The 22,028-nt window shown below is 41.5% G+C and overlaps 1 protein-coding gene across 5 annotated transcripts in view; it reads left to right on the top strand.

The window, feature by feature from the left end:
• The window catches only part of SFI1 (SFI1 centrin binding protein), a 71,834-nt gene that overhangs the window by 6,000 nt on the left and 43,806 nt on the right, over positions 1-22,028 (top strand). For 2 of the 5 annotated variants that reach the window (XM_007453166.1, XM_007453165.1), the window contains exons 2-7: positions 2,392-2,565; positions 4,042-4,113; positions 11,982-12,092; positions 16,691-16,785; positions 20,276-20,393; positions 21,430-21,532. In XM_007453166.1, the coding sequence (XP_007453228.1) occupies positions 2,392-2,565; positions 4,042-4,113; positions 11,982-12,092; positions 16,691-16,785; positions 20,276-20,393; positions 21,430-21,532 (673 nt within the window). The remainder of the gene's footprint in view (positions 1-2,391; positions 2,566-4,041; positions 4,114-11,981; positions 12,093-16,690; positions 16,786-20,275; positions 20,394-21,429; positions 21,533-22,028) is intronic. The other 3 variants (XM_007453169.1, XM_007453168.1, XM_007453167.1) reach the window with 2 other exon arrangements.

The following is a 22,028-nucleotide window of genomic DNA, read 5'->3' as shown; positions in this document are numbered from 1 at the left end:
GCATGTGGGATCTTCCCGGACCGGGGCATGAACCCCATGTCTCCTGCATCGGCAGGCGGACTCTCAACCACTGCGCCACCAGGGAAGCCCACAAGGTTCTGTATTGATTAGTTGATGAGAATGTTTTTGATGGCTGGCAGGAACCTAACCATGTATTTTCCCTTAGAGACAATGATTCAGTATATTCACTAACTCAGTGTTTATGGACTTTATAGAACTTACCGCAAATAATGAGAATCAACTATATCTATATTTCCCCCCTCCCCTGGACCGTTTGAGAGTAAGTTGAAGCCAGTTGTCCCAAAAATGTTATTTATAGCAAAAAGAAAACAAAAAAATGTAAGAAAAAATTCCCTTTTTGTTCATTTTGTACTTTTAGTCCCCTTTAATTTGGAACTATTTCTCAGTATTTCCTTATCTTCCATGACCTAAGCATTTTTGAAGAGTTCAGATCACTTACCTTTTATGCATATTTCTCAGTTTGGGTTTGTTCAGTGTTTCTTCAAGATTGAACTCAGGTTATGCATTTTTGGCAGGAATTTCGCAGAAGTGATGCTGTGTTCTCAGTGCCTCACTACCAGGATATTTGGTCCTATTACCATTGATGTTATTTTATTTTATTTTTTTAAAATTTATTTTGGGCTGTGTTGGGTCTTCGTTGCTGTGCGTGGGCTTTCTCTAGTTGTGGCGAGCAGGGGCTGCTCTTTTATTTATTTATTTATTTATTTATTTATTTATTTATTTATTTATTTATGGCTGTGTTGGGTCTTCGTTCTCATTGCAGTGGCTTCTCTTGTTGCGGAGCATGGGCTTTAGGCACACGGGCTTCAGTAGTTGTGGCTCGCAGGCTCAGTAGTTGTGGCTCACAGGCTTAGTTGCTCCGCAGCATGTGGGGTCTTCCTGGACCAGGGCTCAAACCTGTGCCCACTTCATTGGCAGGTGGATTCTTAACCCTTGAGCCACCAGGGAATCCCGGGGCTACTCTTCTTTGTGGTGCGCAGGCTTCTCACTGTGGTGGCCTCTCTCGTTGCGGAGCATGGGCTCTAGGCACGCGGGCTTCAGTAGTTGTGGCACGTGGGCTCAGTAGTTGTGGCTGACAGGCTCTAGAGTGCAGGCTCAGTAGTTGTGGCACAAGGGCTTAGTTGCTCAGCAGCATGTGGTATCTTCCCGGACCAGAGCTCGAACCCATGTTGCCTGCACTAGCAGGCGGATTCTTAACCACTGTGCCACCAGGGAAGCCCGATGTTCACTTTTATCACTTGGTTAAGATGATGTCTGCCAGGTTTCTATAAAGAAATGAATATCTTGTGGCAAGATATTTTGAAACTACATTAATAGCCTGTTTCTCATCAAACTAGCACCCACTTGTTTTTACATCCGTTGATGATTCTTGTCTGAATCAGTTGCTACTGTGATGGTTCTTAAAAGTTTATTAATTGTGTTCTACTGCAAAGTAGAGCTTTCCATTCTCCCTCCTGTATTTATTTACTTATATCAGTATTTTGTGGATTCGTATTTTATTTGGTGGGTTTTAATCTATTACTGCCGAAATTCTCCCAGATTTGACCAGTGGGAGCCCTTTCAAGCTGGCTCCTGTGTCCTTTTCACACGCCCCTGTCATTCTTTGATCATTTCTTTACTTTTTGACCCATTAAGATATTCCAGGCTCATCTTGTATTTTCCTTGTCTCAGACCTGAAAGTCAGCTATATTTCCAAGGACTGCTGCTTCCTCTTAGTTGGCAATGGTATTTTATTTTATTTGGTTTTGTTTTATTTTATTTTTTTTAGAGACGGCTTTCCTAGGGCCCATTACTTGGAATACTAGTTGGCAGTGGTATTTTAGAAACAATATTTGAGCTATCGGTTTGCTTATTGCTGATGGGATGTTGTTGCCTCTAGGTATTTCCTGCAGGCAGATCTCTGACATACATTTTTTAAAAATCTTGAGTTCATACCAATAAGATGATCTCTTAATGTTTCTGGAATGGGATTAAAAGTTATAAGTTTAGTGTTTAGTAAAAGTGTGTAGTTTCGTATTGTTACAGTTGTCACAATCTGAAAATCATTCCTAGTTTTTTACGTAAAGAAATGTTTCCAATTTGTAAATGATTCCCGTTAAATGACACATTAAAAAATAGTGTGTTAGGACTAATGACTCCAAGGTACCCTCCAGCTCTATAGCTCCTGCTTAGAGCTGAGCCTGCAGTACCCACCTCCAGATAGGGTGGGTATTTCTGTCAGAGATTGGGCTGCTTATTGTCCTTGAAAGGGAGTTGTTATCATTCCGTCTCAATGAGCTTATCTGTTTAATTTCACTTGTATGTTAAAAAGTATTTGCATCACATGCAGAGATAATTTCTCTCCTTTCTCCCATACTCCTCAAATTTAAGGTCTTCAAGGGATGGTGCAGTTAAGAAACCTTATTCTCCAAAGATGATGTCCAAAAAGAAGTCTTCTGCCTTTTCTGGGATCTGGAGTGAGACACCTAGGGCCAGGCACCCTGTACAGTATCATCCCTCATATGCCTGGACCCGAAGGGGCCGGCTAAGAGAACTGCGCATCAGGTGAGCTTGCGAGGGGTCCCCTCCCCTGTCTCAGTGACTTTTCCATTGTTCTCCCTTGTTGGTTAAAATGAGGGGACGATTCTTATTCTCTTATCTCAGTTAATTGGAGACCTTGCTGACTGTTCTTCATGGCAGAATGTTCAAAATATTTAGGAATCTGCTGATGTAAAATCTGTCATTGAGTGTTTTCATTCATGGTCTCCAGTTGTGCCCCACAATGTATAAGCTATAAAGAGTCTTCCAGAAGAAGTCTAAGCATAGTCCAAGAAAATGATCATTTTCTGCTACTCTTGATTAGGTCTTTGAAAGGTATCCTTTTACTCATTCAACAAAAATTTATCAGGTGCCTACCCAGCCAGGTGTTATGCTAGATGCTGAGCGTACAAGGTGAATAAGACATTCCTGGTCCAAGACCTCATGAAAGCGTAAAATCAGGTACGCTTGGCAGACTGTTAAACAAGCCACAACAGCGAAGTGTGGTAAGTGCTGTGAGAAGGGAGGATGTGGTGCCATAGGCCACCTGACAAGAACAGCCATGCCAGCGTAGCCAGCAGTGACTTCCTGGAGGAGGTGGAGTTTAGCCGAGTCCTGAAGGATAATGTAAGAAAGCCAGGTAAAGGGCAGGAGGAAGAGCATTCCAAGTTGAACCTGGAGATCAACTGGCCAAGACAAGCCAACTTTTTCTGTGTGTTCCAGGCACTGTGCTAGCTGGGGATACTGTTGAGCCATGGTCCCTGCTCTCAGGGGCTCACGGTGCAGAGGGAACAACAGGCACCCTGCGAGCCGCTTCCTGGGATTTGGTGTCATAATGTTACACTAGGGGTTGGAGCCGGGGTCTGAGAGTACCAAGCTACTTGCTCTGTTTGGTTGGGGAAGGTCCAGGAAGGCTTCATGTAGGAGTGAGCATTGAAGATGAGCCTTGGTGGGTAAGTGGGCATTTGCCAGGTGTTTTAAGCAGGAAGAACAATACGAGCAAAAGCACTAGCATGTACTTCCTTTTCCTCATCTCTGAAATCTTCATCAACAACATACTTTATATTGAAAGTTTCTTTGTTTTTTTTTTTTTTCTTGCGGTACGCGGGCCTCTCACTGTTGTGGCCTCTCCCACTGTGGAGCACAGGCTCTGGACGCGCAGGCCCAGCGGCCATGGCTCACGGGGCCCGCCGCTCTGCGGCATGTGGGATCTTCCCGGCCCGGGGCACGAACCCGTGTCCCCTGCATCGGCAGGCGGACTCTCAACCATTGCGCCACCAGGGAAGCCCTGAAAGTATTTTTAAAAAATAATCTGCTTGATGTTAGCTTTACAAATCTGTCCCATCCTGTGCTCTGTTTGATGCAATATTATCTATATATGATTAACCTTTTGACTCATACTAGTATCCCACTTCCTGGGACCTTAAAGTTTCCTTCTCCTTTCCAGAAAATTGATGATATAAACTAAATGGAGTTTTAAAATGTGTATGTCATTTCTTTCAGATGCATGGCCAGAAAGTTCTTGTATTTGTGGATTCGAATGACTTTTGGAAGAGTATTTCCCTCTAAAGCCAGGTAGTATTAGTTCAGAATACTGGACTTCTGTTGAGTTCATTCTAGGATTTTGTTTTGTACTAAGCCCATATATAACCTTTACTATGGCATGTGTTGCATTCCTTCCCTGCTCCTCCCCAGCCTCCAGGAGGTATATCATATAATGGTAACTTAACACGTATTAGTTTGACTGAATGAATGTTTGCCCAGGAGAAGTAAATGAGCTCTTTCAGGTCCCTGGCGAGACTGGCAGATTGACTTGGTCTAGGGCAGAACCTGGGGAAAAAGTTGGCATTGGCAAGAGGAATGAAACTGAGTCAAGTGTAAGTCCCTCTGCCCGGTAGCTTCACTTTTTCTAGGCTGCCACCTGCTGCTGTGGGTTTTGGTTAACATTGCTTTAGCTGCAGTGCCCTAAGTGGATCGCAAGGGGTCAGGGACACTGTGCAGGAAGCCAGAGGGATGGAGAGAAAGAAGGGGCACTGTAGGGAATGTTTCAGAGAACAGCCAGCCACTGAAAATGTAAGTGTTTTTTAAAAACTGAAATGTTATGGGTTCTCACCCTTCACTTCTCCACTTACTATACCCTTTCCTGTTTCATTTTTCTGACAGTATGGCTTTCCTGATCTGGAACATCAAGGTCTCTTGATTCAAGGTTTCTCAAGCAAATTTGGCCTGTGTGTGTTCTCTGAAATTTTTGCTTGGTATACCTTGTGGAGGGCCTTGCTCTTCCCATCTTTTTCGTGTTTCTTTACCAGTGAGGCTCCCAATGTGGCCACAGCCCATCGCAGCTGCAGGGATGAGGCATAGTCTACCTCTGCTTTTCCTTCTTTCCCTGGACCTTGGCCCTGCCCTTCTTTACTGGCTTGGTAGCTCTTCGTGCCTTCAAAAATTTTTTTTTTTGTCTTTTCTTGTTCTCAGTGGGAGAACTGATCGGAGTAACATAGTTTGCCGTTATCGGAAGACTCGTTTTTCTTTTTTTTACTCAATTGAGTATTTTATTTATCTTCCTCCCTGTTAGCTTAGAAATTATATACTCTTCTATCCTTCTTTTACTGACTGCGGTAACAAATATAATATGTTTGTTTAACTTACTGGGGTCTAATATTAATTGTTTCTTTTTGCCCTCTTCCCAAACAAGGCAGGGTCCTTCGAACACTTTAACTCTCCTGTCACTGTCCCCACTTATATGCCCTTATCGTAAGGTATTTTAATTGTTTATTTTTTGTTTTTTTAAATTAAAATTTTTTTTTTTGGCTGGGCCATGCAGCTTACAGGATCTTAGTTCCCCAGCCAGGGATCGAATCCAGGCCACAGCAGTGAAAGCGCCGAATCTTAACCACTGGACCGCCAGGGAATTCCCTTAATTCAGTTTATATTTTAAAATCTGCAGAACATTACTACTCTCATTTTACACAGCCAGTATTCATTTATATTTATTCATGTGTTTACACTTTTTGTTCTTCTTTGTTTCTTCCTGTATCTCCAGGTTTCCATCTGTGATGATTTTCTTTCTGTCATTTAAATGTTCCTGAACATGTCCTTTACAGTAGGTCTGCTTGTGATGAATCCTCTCAGATTTTGTCTAAAATTGTTTTTATTTCACTTTCAGTTTTGAAAGATATTTCACTGGGTATATTAGTCTACATTGCCAGTTTTTTCCCCCAGCATTTTGAAAATATTCCATTGTCCTGTGACTTCCATTTGTAAGATGTTGATCTAATTGTTGCTCTTTTGAAGACTTATTATTCAAAGATTTAATATGGTATGCCTGGGTGTGGGTTTATTTTCTTAAAGTCTTAGCTCATTTTGAGATAGGTTACAGGGTTGTTTTCTTGGATTTTGTTTTTGTTTTTATTTTCCTGTTTTGTGGGCACATCTTTCTGGCATAATTTTTTTGTCCATAGGCCTGTTATTCTGCTCCTTTTCTTTTCTTTTCTTTTTTTTTTTTTTTGTGGTACGTGGGCCTCTCACTGCTATGGCCTCTCCGGCCGTGGAGCACAGGCTCCGGACACACAGGCTCAGCGGCCATGGCTCACGGGCCCAGCCGCTCCGCGGCATGTGGGATCCGGGGCATGAACCCACATGCCCTGCATCGGCAGGCGGACTCTCAACCACTGTGCCACCAGGGAAGCCCTACAGTAATTTTGTATAGGATTTTACTTCATTTACTTTTCTGTTGCTTACTTTTATATGATATTAATTTTTCTGAACTTTTAGAGTGAAGTGAGGTTTAGTTAAGCTTTCCTAATTTCACAGAGCTCCCTCTTCTGTCTCTTTCGTGGTGTTCACAGATGTGGCGGCTTGCTCTATGGGGTATCCTGGCTTGTTCCCCTACCGCGCTTGGTCTGATCCTCTCTCTTGCCTTGTCTCCTTGTCCTTCTCCTGCTCAGTTTCTATTCTGCTCCCAGCAGTTCCTCCTCAGTATGAAGCCCTGTCTGTTTTGGAGGTCAGGTCGGTTTTGAGACTGTTGGGGCCAGACTGCTCCAGCAGCTTCAGCTCTTACATGAGCCCTGGTTTTGGAGAGAACAAAACTCCTCTCAGTTTCAGCTTCTGGTCTCAATTTGGGCCTCTGCACTTTCCAGTGACTACTTACTGGCTGATTCAGGTTCTCCTGTTCTCAGGTTCCTCAGATACTACCTTCATCGCTCAAATGTTAATACCATGGTGGTCTTTTGACTCTGGGTGATTTGTCCTCACCTGCTTGCATTTTGGGGTTGTAGGGATACCTTGTCACCTAGTTTTGTTGTAATAGATACATGAGTTTTTGGTTTTGCTACATGGTTGCTCAGTGTGTTTTGTAGGGATTCAGAGACTGAAAAACTATGTTGCCACATTCACTCTCTTTCCCAAATCCTTTTCCTGCTTGATTTTGTTAAACTCATATTTGACTCATATTTAACTGGAAACCTCTTTTCAAATAATATCTATTTATATTCCAAGTACTCGGGAAATGCTGATTATGTTAGAAATGCATTTGACTCAGAGGAAGAGAAATTCTGACGATGGCTTAAACAAATCGGGATTTGCTTTTTCTCACAGTTTGGAGGTTGGTATTGGTTCAGCTGTTTAGTGATGTCATCAGAGACTCAGACTTTTAGATCCTTTCCAGTTTACAATCCTTAGTATACTGGCCCTTTGTCCTTAGAGATGACACTATATAGTTATTTGCAAGATGACTGTTCTAGCTTTACACAGGAAGGGGGAGGAAGGGTGGTGTCAGCTGGACCTGTCTCTATCAGGAAGGCAAAACTTTCCTAGAAACCCTCAGCTGCTTCTGCCTCATTGGCCAGAGCTATGTCACTGGCCATCTTTAGCTTCTGAAGAGGCTGGGAGAGAAACCTTTCCAGCCTTCCTAGTGGATGCTGGTGAGGAAGCAGAGGCTTGGCGGTGGGTGTCGTGTATCTACAACTGACGTCTGCCTCACTGTGTTAGAGCATTCACATTGTACCCTTTTTCCTTTCTTTGCTCTTGAATGGTGGCAGGAAAGAATACTGGACTGGATTTTAGGAGACCTGAATTTTGGTTCTTACCTAGACCCTAGATAATGGTTTGATCTGGGGTTAAGTTACGGCTCTAGGCCTCAGTTTCTCAAGTTGTAAAATGAGAGAGTGAGAATATTTTTTCTCTAAGTATCTACCAAAATTATAATTCTGATACTATGTTTTCATTGACTTTGAAATTTGTGATGGGGTGGTCAGTTTCAACTTGTAATCCGTTTTTAAATCAAGTGGGTTATTTGTTACTTTGGGTAAATTTGGGCATATTGATCTTTGCTTTTTTTTTTTTGGTCTTTTTCCATATTGAATTATTTATTTCTCATTTTTAGGAATGTTAGAGGGGAATGATATCATACCAGAAACTTAAGAATAATACCTTTATGTGCCTGGAGAATGTTTTAACTTCTGTAAACTGGAGTTGTTTTATCATTAATAAATGGAACCAAAATGACCACTGAATTGATAGGGCAAAAATAATACATACAGTATGTGTCCATATGTAAGGCAGTCTTAAATAGGAAGTAGTCACCTCTTTTTCTGAAGAGAAGATCTGAACAAAATTACTTGGCTAATTTGGGAAGTAGATAAAACAGTCACGTCCATTTATAGTATTTAATTTATCAGTATTTTTCGTCATTCTTAGTTAAGACTTTGCTTCCTATTTTCTTGAGAAGATAGAACAGAAGAGACCATCACTCAGTCTACTGACCGCCAGCATCTATTGCCATATGACCTGCTTTCCCAACTGTTAGACAAATGAACTGGCCATGTATTCATCTGTGGCAAAATCCTTTTGTGTTGCATTCCCCTTGTGCCTACTCCAGGCCATCACACTAGCAGTTTTTTTTCTGTCTCTTCTGTATCAATTTTTCCCTCTTTACTGGATCATTTGTACCAGCATACAATGCTATTATTTTCCTATTCTGAAAAAAAAAGTCTCTGATGCTACTTCCTTCTGCAGCTAGCTCTCTATCTCTTTGCTTCCCTCTACATTTCCTGGCCATCCCCAACCTCTCCAGCACCTCTTTTTGTAGTCTCAAGTCCATCCTACAAGGCTTTTGATTCCATCATGCCACCAAAATTGTTTTTGCTTTTGTAAGGTCACTACATTTGCTAAAATCAATGGTGAATTCTTAAATTTCCTCTCACTTGACTTACCAAGAAGCATTAGACAGCCCATCATCCCTTCTTCAAGGAGCCCTTTCTTCTCCCAGCGTCAAGGTCACCATCCTCTCTGTTTCCCTTCCACCTCTTTGTCCCCTCTAACTCTCTTTGGTTGGTTCCTCCTCATCTAAGTATCCCACCCCCAGTCCTTGCACTGCCTCTCTGTCTACCTCCCAACCATGTCAACCTCATCCCATGATTCCCAAAGGTACACACCCAGCCCACACCTCTTCCTGGACTGCTACACACGTGACATTCCACTCTGCGCCCAATAGACGTCACAACTCAGTATGTTCATAACCAAAGTCTAGACCTTCCCCATAGACCTCCCTGCTGAGTGTTCCTCTCTCCAGTACAGGAAGCTCCCATCCTTCCAGGGACTTGGGTCAGAAATCTAGGAGTCATCCGTGGTATCTTATTCCCTCACTCCCCGATTGCAATGCCAAATGCCAAAATTACGTTGATTCAACCTTCAAAATAGATTCAGACTCCAAGCTCTTCTCAGTACCTACAGTTGCTACCACCCTGGTCCAGGCCATCATGTCTCCCCTGAATGACTCCAGGAGCCTCCTCACTGGTCTCCTGCTCCCAGCCTTGTCCTTAGTCAGTCTCTTCACACAGGCAGTCTGAGTAATCCAGTCACATCATTCTTCGGCTCAGACCTCGGGCAGCTTCCCATCCTGCTTACAGTAAAAGCCAGAGTCCTTACTGTGGCCTATAGGCTAGTCACCTTTTTGTTTTACCTATCTATGGATCTTTTCTTTTTCATTTCTGCCATCATCGTTTTAATTTCCAAGAGCTCTTTTTTGTTCTCTGAATAGTCCTTTTTTAAAAAAAATAACATCCTGGAGGCTCGTAATTTTTGGGGGGTCAATGTAATGATTTATTTCTAAGGTTTTTGACTACTCTGTTCCTTCTAAGCTCCTTTTTTCTGTGTGCTTTTGTTCACTGTCTCATGTTGTAGTCTTTCCTCAAATGTCAAGAGATCCTTTTATTGTCTGCTGATATTTAAGAGTTAATATTAGAAGCTTATATACCCATTCAATGTACGCATAGGGACTTGTAAGCTGAGGGTTTCCCTTTAGGCTTTTGAGGCAGAGACCAGATAGTTTCATTGGGGGAACTCCATCTGTCAGTATCTGAAGTCCTTTTCCCTTAGATTGATCAGTTTTCCCCAGAGGAGAGGAGTCCTCCAAACTCCTTCTGTGGTAGAGTGGGGCGGAGGCGGGGGGCAGTGGTTATAAGCTTGGCGGCAAGCAGAGGAGAGGGAATGTGGGTCTCACTGTTTGGTACGTAGACTCTCAGTTTAGGACTGTCTCCTGAGCTGTGCCTGGTGTTGGAGAGTCCAGTGCCCCTCAGGTTCAGCCTCTCCAGAGATAAGCCTGAGTCTCTGCCCAGGTGAATAATGGGATCCAAGGGCCTAACTGCTTGTTACGCACAGGCTTCCAAACAATCCTGTGTTTTCATTTCCACCCAGGGCTCCTCGCTTCCTGATACCTCTTGTTCCCATGCCTTTCTGGGGTTCATGCCACCAGCCCCTTGCCTCTTGACTCTCCTCCCACCGACACTTAGTTCTCTGCCTTCTTTCACCTGTTGATTCAGTTGCCACTCGTCTGCCTGCTTTCTGTCATCAAAAATTTGTTGGCATCTCTTGTTTGTTTGTTTTTTTGTTTTCTGCGGTACGCAGGCCTCTCACTGTTGTGGCCTCTCCTGTTGTGGAGCACAGGCTCCGGACGCGCAGGCTCAGCGGCCATGGCTCACGGGCCCAGCCGCTCCGCGGCATGTGGGATCTTCCCGGACCAGGGCACGAACCCATGTCCCCTGCACCGGCAGGTGGACTGTCAACCACTGTGCCACCAGGGAAGCCCGGCAGGCGGATTCTTAACCACTGCGCCACCAGGGAAGCCCTGGTTATCTATTTTAAATATAACAGTCAATCCCAAATTCCCAGTCTGTTCTTCTCCCCCAGCCTTCCCCCATGGTAACCATAAGTTCATTCTCTAAGTCTGTGAGTCTGTTTCTGTTTGTAGATAAGTTCATTTGTATCATTTTTTTTTTTAGATTCTGCATATGAGTGATATCATATGCTATTTGTCTTTCTCTGTCTGACTTACTTCACTTAGTATGGTAATCTCCAGGTCCATCCATGTTGCTACAAATGTCATTATTTCATTCTTTTTTATGGCTGAGTTATATTCCATTGTATATTTATGTACCACACCTCCTTAATCCATTCATCTGTCATTGGACATTTAGGTTACTTACATGTCTTGGCTATTGTTTTTTTTGTTTTTAAAATATTTATTTAGGCTGCGAAGGGTCTTAGTTGCGGCATGCTGGATCTTTGTTGCGGCATGCAGGCTTTTAGTTGCAGCATGTGGAATCTAATTCCCCAACCAGGGATCAAACCCAGGCCCCCTGCATTGGGAGCATGGAGCCCTACCCACTGGACCACCAGGAAGTCCCATGTCTTGGCTGTTGTAAATAGTGCTGCAATAAACATTGGGAGGTGAATTTCTCTATGTATATTTTTGCCAGCCAGTTTTTTAAAACCTGTGAGTGGGTGAGGATGAAGGACATGTTAGTAACCTACAGAACCATGAAAAGAAATCTGGAGTGACTGACAGGCCAGAGTTCCTGAGTTACCAGTCTTCTTGACCATGCCTGTTAGCATAAGCACAGTCTCACTGGCCTGCTGCTTTCTTTCTTAATAGCATTTTCCCTTCTTATTTTCTCTTCTCTTTTGCTTTTGTTATAACTCCCCTAGTCAGATTTCAGTTAAACTAATATATTCTGTTAAGTCCTAGGAATACCATTAGGCATTTGCTTATTTTATAACTTTTAATCTCCTGGGTATGTAAATGAGAAGTATAGCTACTATCTTTTACTAATCAAATATATTTTTTAGTCTGGTGAATGAAAAAAATTGAGAATGTTAATTCTCAGCTCACTTATGGTATTTGAAAAGTCAGATTTTTTAACTTTCACTTCTTTAATTGGTAAGATCTAGAGTATAAAATTTTTTAGTCTCATTTCTATTTTAAGTAGTTCTAACGTTTTGATCTGAAAAAGTTGAATATGTCTATTTTTAATCTATTTTGGTGTTATCAAATAATGAACCACACTTTTCTATGAGAAAGCAATGGCCATATGAAACGGTGATTTGGGAATAGATATCAGCTCCAACATTGTCAGTTATGTCTCTCTGGTTTTTTTTCATTGCCCTAGGTTTTACTATGAGCGAAGAATTCTGCAGAAAGTCTTTGAAGAATGGAAAGAAGAGTGGTGGGTTTCCCATCGAGAGTGGAAACTCCGTGTTCGAGCTGACTGTCACTATAGGTAGGATTTCATGTTACATTACTTTAATTTTACTGATACACGTTATCAAATAATTACTTGTTGGCATGTTTCTGGTCAGAAGGATAGAAATTTTTTTTCTGGTTTTATTGAGATATAATTGACATATTAATTACTATATGAGTTTTAGGTGTACAGAATAAAGGTTTGACTTACATATTATGAAATGATTACCACAATAAGTTTAGCTAATGTTTATCATCTCATATAGATATAATAAAAAGAAAAGGGGGAAAAAAAGAAAAAAATTTTCTCCTTGTAATGAGAACTTCTAGAATTTACTGTCTTAACAACTTTCATATATATCATACAGCAGTGGTAACTATAGTCATCATGTCGTACATTACATCCCTAGAACCTTTGTCTCATAACTGGAAGTTTGTACCTTTTGACTACCTCCCCCAACCCACGCGGCCTCTGGTAACCACAAATCTGATCTTTTTCTGAGTTTTTTGTTTTGTTTTGTTTTAATATTCCACATATAAGTGAGATCATATAGTATTTGTCTTTCTCTGTCTGACATATTTCACTTAGCCTAATGTCCTCAAGGCCCATCCATGTTGTCGCAAATGGCAGGGTTTCCTCCTTTTTTTTTTTTTTTTTTTGGCGGTACACGGGCCTCTCACTCTTGTGGTCTCTCCCGTTCCAGAGCACAGGCTTCGGACGCGCAGGCTCAGTGGCCATGGCTCACGGGCCGAGCCGCTCCATGGCATGTGGGATCCTCCCAAACCCGGGCACTAACCCGTGTCCCCTGCATCGGCAGGCGGACTCTCAAACACTGCGCCACCAGGGAAACCCCCTCTTTTTTTTAATGTATATGTTTTTATGGAGTTTCCTCATTTTTTAATCACTGAGTAAATTCCATTGTATATAGATACCACAACTTTACCCATTCATCCACCTTTGGACATTTAGGTTGTTTCCCTGTCGTGGCTATTGTAAATAATGCTTCTGTGAACATGATGGTGCAGATATCTTTTCAAGTTAGTGTTTTTGTTCCCAGAAGTGAGATTGCTGGATTGTCTGGTAGTTCTATTTTTAATTTTTTAAAGATCCTGCATACTGTTTTCCTTGGTGGCTATACCAATTTACAGTCCTACCAACAGTCCACAAGGTTCCCTTTTCTCCATATCCTCACCAGCGTTTGTTCTCTCTTGTCTTTTTTTTTTTCTTTTTTATGTCTTATTGTTTGGAGACCTAATTTCCTACTTCCTTTTTTTAATTGAGGTAAAATTGGTTTATAACATTATATAAATTTAGGTGCACATTATAATTCTATCTTGTCTTTTTGATGATGGCCATTTTAACAGGTGTGCGGTGATTTTGATCTCATTGTGATTTTGATTTATATTTTCCTAATGACTAGTAGTGTTGAGCATCTTTTCATGTACCTGTTGGCCATTTGTATATCTCCTTTGGAAAAATGTCTGTTTAGGTCCTTTGCCCACTTTTAAATTGGATTATTTGGTTTTTTTGCTATTGGGTTATATGAGTTCTTCATATATTTTGGATATTAATCCCTTATCAGCTATATGGGTTGCAAATTTTTTTCCCCATTTTGTAGCTTGTCGTTGTCACTTTGTTGGCTATGTCTTTTGCTGTGCATACGCCTTTTGGTTTGCTGTAGTCCTTCTTGTTTATTTTTTATTTTGTTGCTTGTGCTTTAGGTGTCATATCCAAAAAATCATTGCTAAGACTTATGTGAAAGAGCTTTTTTCCTATATTTTCTTCTAGGAATTTCATGGTTTCAGGTCTTGCATTTAAGTCTTTAATCCATTTCTAGTTAATGAGTGGTGTTAGATATGAATCTAGTTTCATTGTTTTACATGTGAATATCCAGTTTTCCCAGCACCATTTATTGAAGAGACTGTCTTTTTTCCATTGAATATTCTTGGCTCCCTTGGCAAATATTAGATGATGGTATATACTTGGGTTAATTTTGGGTCTCTCAACTCTATTCCATTAGTCTGTTTGTCTGTTTTTATTCCAGTGCCATAATATACTATAGCTTGAAAACAGGAAGTGTGATGCCTCCTGCTTTGTTCTTTCTCTGGATTGCTTTGACTATTTGGGGTCTTTTGTGGTTCCACATAAATTTTAGGATTGTTTTTTCTACTTTTGTAAACATGCCATTGGAATCTTGATAGGGATTGCATTGAGTCTATAGATGTCTTTTGGTAGTACTAACATTTTAACAATATTTTTCCAATTCATGAACATGGAATACCTTTCCATTTATTTGTCTTCTTTGATTTCTTTCACTAATGTCTTGTAGTTTTCAGAGTAGAGACCTTTCACCTCCTTGGTTAAATTTATTCCTAAGCATTTTGTTATTTTTGATGCTATTGTAAATGAGATTGATTTATTTCTTTTTCAGATAATTTGTTGTTACTGTATAGAATTGCTACTTAGTTTTTTACGTTAATTTTATATCCTGTGATTTTACTGAGTTCATTGATCTAATAATTTTTTGGTTGAGTCTCTAGGAGTTTCTGTATGTAAAATCATGGCATCTGGAAATAGAGACAGTTTTACTTTTACTTCTTCCTTTCCAATTCCAATGCCTTTTCTTTCTTTTTTTTTTTCCCAATTGCTCTGGCTAGGACTCCCAGTACTATGTTAAGTAAGAGTGGTGAGAGTGGGCACCTTTGTCCTTTTCCTGATCTTGGAGGAAAAGCTTTCAGCCTTTCTCCATTGAGTATGATGTTACCTGTGGGCTCATCATATGTGGCCTTTATTATATTGAGATACTGATGATCATATGATTCTTTTCTTTCATTCTATTATGTGAGGTATCACATTGATTGAGTTTGTGGAGGTTGGACCATCCTTGCAACAAGAAGAGTTTTGGATTATTTTCTGTATTTCTTCAAATTCTTTTTAGAGTAAGCAAGATCAAAGTCCTAAATTAAGCTCAAGCACACAATACTGTGTGCATGTGAGCACATATACACAGAGATACCCCTCTAATTCAAGTAATCATTATGTAATGATCATGCTAATGATTTGAATATGTTTTTCTCACTGACTGTCACTTCTGTATAATTTCTAATTCTGTGTTTTAAAATAATAAAGTTGTTTTAATCTGTATTGATTGGGAGAAAATAAATGCCCAATACAGAACATTAAGAAAATAGAAATAGAAAAAGCTTTAAAAATTTATTTACTTTTTTAGCAGTAGAGAGAAGAAACTCTTAATCTTTGACATTTGTATTCCCAAAGATGTGGAAGAAAAAGTAAAAATTGGGAATTACATCACATACATATTTTTATACATCTTATTTTTGCGGTACACGGGCCTCTCACTGTTGTGGCCTCTCCCGTTGCGGAGCACAGGCTGTGGATGCACAGGCTCAGCGGGCATGGCTTACGGGCCTAGCCACTCCGCGGCATGTGGGATCTTCCCGGACCGGGGCATGAAACCGTGTCCCCTGCATCAGCTGGCGGACTCTCAACCACTGCACCACCAGGGAAGCCCTATACCTTTTTTTTTTTTTTTTGCGGTACGCGGGCCTCTCACTGTTGTGGCCTCTCCCGTTGCGGAGCACAGGCTCCGGACGTGCAGGCTCAATGGCCATGGCTCACGGGCCCAGCCGCTCCGCGGCATGCGGGATACTCCCGGACCGGGGCACGAACCCGCGTCCCCTGCATCGGCAGGCGGACTCTCAACCACTGCGCCACCAGGGAAGCCCCTCCCTATACCTTTTTTAAAGTAGAAACTTAGTATGTCTTATACATTGTGTCTTTTTCAAATGGTATTCATTCATTATAATCATGTCTTTAAGCTCTTCAGGGCAGGGTTTCTGATTTATGGATATTTCAGATATCCATAAATATAGACATCGCTGAATCGTTCTAAGAAGCTGGCAGAGTATGAAATCAAGTTTTAGGAAATGGGATAGTGAAGATATGGAGGGACTGACAGTCTTGCTTTTTAGTTCTTTGCTGTGCCCGGCTTTCTCTAGTTGCAGCGAGGAGGGGCTGCTCTTCCTTGTGGTGTGCATTCTCATTGCAGTGGATTCTCTTGTTGCAGAGCATGGGCTTCAGTAGTTGTGGCTTGGGGGCTCTAGAGCACAGGCTCAGTAGTTGTGGCGCACAGGCTTAGTTGCTCTGCGGCATGTGGGATCTTCCCGGACCAGGGCTCGAACCTGTGTCCCCTGCATTGGCAGGTGGATTCTTAACCACTGCGCCACCAGGGAAGCCTTGGGACTGACAGACTTAATGTGTATAATGTATGTATTGAGACAGAAAAGACAAAGGAGAACATTGACTGTGTTTTAATGCAAAGGAGAGGTTATGTTTTACACGGTGTGGATGATTAAGATATGACTGTCATTCCAAATGCCACAGCTTTGTGGGTGCTGTAGGTGAAGTTATTCTAGGATAATTCACACCTTTCTTCCTTGGTAATAATATAAGGTGTGGAGAACGACACTCCAATTTTAGCTTAGGATATAGATGGGCTTTTTTGTGTCAGAAGTGTTCCTGTTAATTTCTCCTAAGTACAGAATGGACTGGGTATGTCGGATTAGGAGTTGTTTTGTTTTAAAGAAACAGTATTTGCTTTTTTGGCTCCTCAGATATTACTTGTATAACCTGATGTTCCAAACCTGGAAGACCTACGTGCATCAGCAGCAGGAGATGAGGAACAGGTACCTGAGAGCCGAGGATCATGGTGAGAAAAGGAAATACACGTCTAAAGAAAATGCCTCCGTTTATTTGTCTTATTTTTCCTTTATTAAGATTTTATTTTTTAAGAGAAGTTTTAGGTTCACAGCAAAGTTGAGGGGAAGGTAGTAATTGCCCATACACCCACTCCCCAACACATACATAGCCTCTCCCATCATCAGCATCCCCCATCAGTGTGGTACATTTGTTACAGCTGGTGAACTTACACTGACACATCATAATCACTCAAAGTCCATAGTTTACATTAGGGTGTATTTTCTTTGATGAGGTGTCGATTAAGTTCTTTTGCCCATTTTTAATTGGATCGTTTGTTTTCTTGTTGAGTTTTAAGAGTTCTTTGTATATTTTGGATAATAATCCTTTGTCAGATGTGTCTTTTGCAAATATTTTCTTCCACTCTGTGGCTTGTCTTCTCATTCTCTTGACATTGTCTTCTGCAGAGCAGAAGTTTTTAATTTTAATGAAGTCCAACTTATCAATCTTTTCTTTCATGGATGGTGCCTTTGGTGTTGTATCTAAAAAGTCATCACCATACCCAGGGTCATTTCGGTTTTCTCTTATGTTATCATCTAGAAGTTTTATAGTTTTGTTTTACATTTAGGTCTGTAATCCAGTTTGAGGTAATTTTTATGAAGGGTGTAAGGTCTGTGTCTTTTTTGCATGTGGATGTCCAGTTGTTCCTATACCATTTGTTAAAAAGACTATCTTTGCTCCATTGTATTCCTTTGCTCCTTTGTCAAAGATAAGTTGACTATATTTATGTGGGTCTGTTGCCAGGCTCTCTGCTGTGTTCCACTGATCTATTTGTCACTTCTTTTGTCAGTATCACACTGTTTTGGTTACTGTAGCTTTATAGTAATTCTTCAACTCAGGTAGTGTCAGTCCTCTAGCCTTCTTCTTTAATATTGTGTTGGGTATTCCAGGTCTTTTGCCTCCATATAAATGTTATAATCATTTTGTGATATCCACAGGATAACTTGCTGGGATTTTGGTTGGGGTTGCATTGACTCTATAAATCAGGTTTGGAAGAACTGACATCTTGACAATATTGAGTCTTCTTATCCTGAACATGGACTCTCTCCCCGTTTATTTAGTTCTTCTTTTATGTCTTTCATCAGTTTTGTAGTTTCCTCACACAGATTTTATATATGTTTTGTTAGATTTATACCTAAATATTTCATTTTTTTGAGTGCTACTGTAAATGGTGGTGTATTTTTAATTTCAAATTCCACTTGTTCATTGCTGGTATATAGGAAATCAGTTGACTTTTGTATATTAACCTTGCATCCTGCAGCCTTGCTATGAATTGCTTATTAGTTCAGGAGTTTTTTGTCAATTCTTTTTGGCTTCTTTACATAGACAGTCATGTCATTTGCAAATAAAGACAGTTTTATTTCTTCCTTCCCAATCTGTATACCTTTTATTGCTTTTGTCTTGTTGCATTAGCTAGAACTTCTAATATGATGTTGAAAGGGAGTGAGAGGGGTCATCCTTGCCTTATACTTGATTAGTGGAAAAGCTTTTGAGTTTCTCACCATTAAGTATGCTATAGGCTTTCTGTAGATATTCTTTATCAAGTTGAGGAAGATCCCCACTTTTCCTAGTTTACTGAGAGCCCAGATTTACTTTTGCCTTCACAAAAGCTCAGAAGCTTTTGTGAAGGATGAGTACATTGTCTCTGAGAGAGAATAACTCCAAGTCAAAGGGAAGACTTGTTCGATTCCCTTTCCTGTTTTCCAGGATGTGTGATCTCTGAGCAGGAACTCCTGTGTGATCATATCCCTGTGGTTTTCTCTATATGGCATGGTTTTGGCACCTACCACTCACTTAAGCATGATTTGTGTGAACTGGCTGTTCCTGCCCTGCTGGTGCAGTGTTCTGGCTGTGTTTCTCTCACAGCGCTTGGGACTGTTGTCTGTCTTGCTGCCATGTGTCACATTGCAGTGCTTACTTCTGATCTTCTTTGTCCAGGTTGCCCCTTAGTGATCTTGTGGCCAGTTTAGCTCTGGTCAGTGTCTGATTCCTCGAGTTGAACCCAGAAACCCATGTGGGGAGCCTAAGGGAAAAAAGGCACTAACTTTCAAAATGGTAATGCAGCCTGCTGTTTCTCATAGCCCTTTCACATGAATGCCCTATAGGCACCTCAAACTCAGCAGGTCCCCAGTACAGCTTGTCCACTGCTCCCCGTTTAGACCTGCTCTTCCTACTTTTCCTAGCTAAGCAAGAAACCTTACTTACGAATGGCTTCGTCGTAACAGCGTTTAGTTATCTTCTCTTAAAACATGCCTCCCTGATGTGTCCCTTGCACTCATCTTTTCTTGGCCAATGCCTGAGATTAAGCCTCATCTCTTTCCCCGAATATTATAAGTACCTCTTCTTTTATCTCCTTGCATTTATTTTCTTCTTTTTATCGATAATCTCGTTTACTCTTTGCAAACATACCTTGAAGGGAAGCACCATTTTGCCGGTGAAGAACTCGTGTGAGGTTACTTAGCTCAGTGACAAGGTCAGTACTCAGGCCCAGCTTATCTTACTCAGGAGCCTAAACTCTAAGCTACAGCACCATGCTAGTCCTTGTTGCCCGAGATGTGCTGATTCATGAGGTCTGAGGTGGGCCCAAAGAAGCTACATGTTAAATTCTTTTTCATATTTTGACTTGACTTGTCAACAACTATGAAATATAAAGTATAGCTCTAGTCATCCTGACCACATTTTGGAGAATGTCCTCAAAATGTTTTACATAATTTTATTTTCTCCTTTGTGTTCTAAAAAGAAAAGAAACTTATGTCGTCAGTGATGACTTTCATAATGAAAATGGAATTTACCACAAAGGGAGACCTATGGACTTTTGTGCCTCCCATATTTAGTAAATTCTTTTTCCTCCAGGATCATTACTGGTCCTTCTTATTCTGTTTCTCAAACAGATACAAACAGATACATATAGTATCCTTTCCTTTTGTCTTGCTTATTCTACTTTACAATTATTGTTTCAAACAGCAAATTTTATAACATGACTTCTTTAACTTTATATTATGGAAATTTAAAAATATCTACAAAATGGAAAGGTAGAATAATGAACTTCCATGTACCCATCATCCAGCTTCCAATAATTATCGACTCACATATATCCATATCCACATTCACTTCTCTGCTTCCTATGTTATTTCATGTGTAAATATTGCAGAATATAACTCTAAAAAAGTAAGGACTTTTAAAATAAAAGATTTCTGAACAGTGCAGTACACTGATTTTCCTTTAAAAGTTTTGTAAATGTTATCACTTATATAACCATTCTTCAGATCCTGCATCCTTATTAATTTTGTAGAGCTTCACAAGTTTTCCAGCAGAGGGCACTAGAAGACTGGAGAAATTTAGATATTCAAGGGAGGGATGTCAGAGCTTTTGAACTTTTGTCTTAATCCAGAGTGATCCATCACCCCCAGCCCCATTTTGAAAATCTCTTTGGTGCCATCTAGATGCAAGACAAAAGATGCGACAGGCCTGGAAGTCCTGGTTGATCTACGTGGTTTTTCGTAGGACCAAACTTCGGTTGCAGACCACCGCCCTGGAGTTCAGACAGCGGAGTATTTTGTGGTGAGTGTGCTCCATTGCCCTACAGATGAGCAGCGTTCATTTTACCTCAGCTTTGCTGTATGCTACTGGAAAACCAGCATAAAAACCCACCTTAAAACAATGTTTTGGGGATTTCCCTGGTAGTCCAGTGGTTAAGAATCTGCCTTCCAATGCAGGGGACGTGGGTTTGATCCCTGGTTGGGGAACTAAGATTCCACAATCTGCGGGGCAAAACCACATGCTCTGGAGCCCGCATGCCACAACTATACAGAAGCTCGCGCACCACAACTAAGACCCAATCAGCCAAATAAATAAGTATTTTTAAAAAAAACCCCAAAACATAATTGAACATAATTGATACCTAATAATTGATACCTAATAAATATTTATTGATAACTTGTTCAACATTGAGATCAGGTTTTCACCAAATCGTAAGTAACACTAATTGAGTACTTACTAGAAAACCCTGTGTTAAGTTTCTGTGTGTGTTAATTTTTTAATGTAAAGTGTCTCATTTAATCCTTACCATAAACTATGAAATACTGTTATTGCACAGATTAAGATATATGAGCTCAGGCAAGTTACTCAACCTTTCTGAGACTTACTGTATAAGTTATAATTAGCAGAACTAGGGCTAACCCACCCATCTCTCTGATGCCAAAGCTCATGCTCTTAACTGCTGCCTTGCACTGCATCTCAGCAGCATTGTCCACACATTGGAGGGTGAGTTAGTCCACTCTGAAAGCCAGGTGTGTGTAGTAATGAGCTGCTTTATAATGGGACTGATTCCACTGTGCATTGTTCCCGGTGGTCCTCTGGTTTCCCAAATGGTAGTGTCTTAAAAGCTCAGTTCCAGAGAGTGTCTGTAGTGTCTAAGGCTGGATCTGACCTTAGGAACCATCCGTTCCCAACCCTTAACTGGCAGCTCTAGAACTATTTCTTGGCTGTTTAGGGAGAGGGACTTGAGCTCAGGGTCTGAGGCCCAGCCCTCACTGCCCTTCTCTTTTCTGGCTGGCCTTGCTCTGACTGGTCCCATCTTTGATTTGCTCTCTGACAGGGTGTGGTGGAGCATGTGGAGACGGCAGCTGGGACAGGTTCACCTGGGCCGTGCCCTCCATGCCTCGGCTGTGAAGCACAGGGCCCGGAGCCTCCAGCTGCAGGTGAGTCCAGCAGACTCGGGCTTTGGTGTCCTCTGTCCACGTCGTCAGGCACCATACCCACAATGGGAGCTTGGGCAGGTGGGGTCAGACTCCCAAGCAGAAAGCTGACCGTCATGCTGCTGCCTCTCTGCTGGGCCCTCCCTGCAGCTCAAGGGATGGAAGGGGGGGTGTGAGGCAACTTGGAAGGCTGGACTCTTCAACAGACAGAGGCCGCTGGAAGGAGTATGCTAGATGTGATTTCCAGTGATCTTTAGAGAGCTCCTGTTAATTGTGGAGCCGGAACGGGATTTATGAATTAATTATAAATATGTTTAGGGCTTCCCTGGTGGCGCAGTGGTTGAGAGTCCGCCTGCCGATTGCAGGGGACACGGGTTCGTGCCCCGGTCCGGGAAGATCCCACATTGCTGCGGAGCGGCTGGGCCCGTGAGCCATGGCCTCTGAGCCTGCGCGTCCGGAGCCTGTGCTCCGCAACGGGAGAGGCCGCAGCAGTGAGAAG

Source organism: Lipotes vexillifer, unplaced genomic scaffold (genome assembly GCF_000442215.2).
Source record: "Lipotes vexillifer unplaced genomic scaffold, Lipotes_vexillifer_v1.1 scaffold1197, whole genome shotgun sequence".
NCBI lineage: Eukaryota > Metazoa > Chordata > Mammalia > Artiodactyla > Lipotidae > Lipotes > Lipotes vexillifer.
The sequence above is the reverse complement of the archived record's forward strand: the minus strand, read 5'-3'. Positions and strand labels throughout refer to the sequence as shown.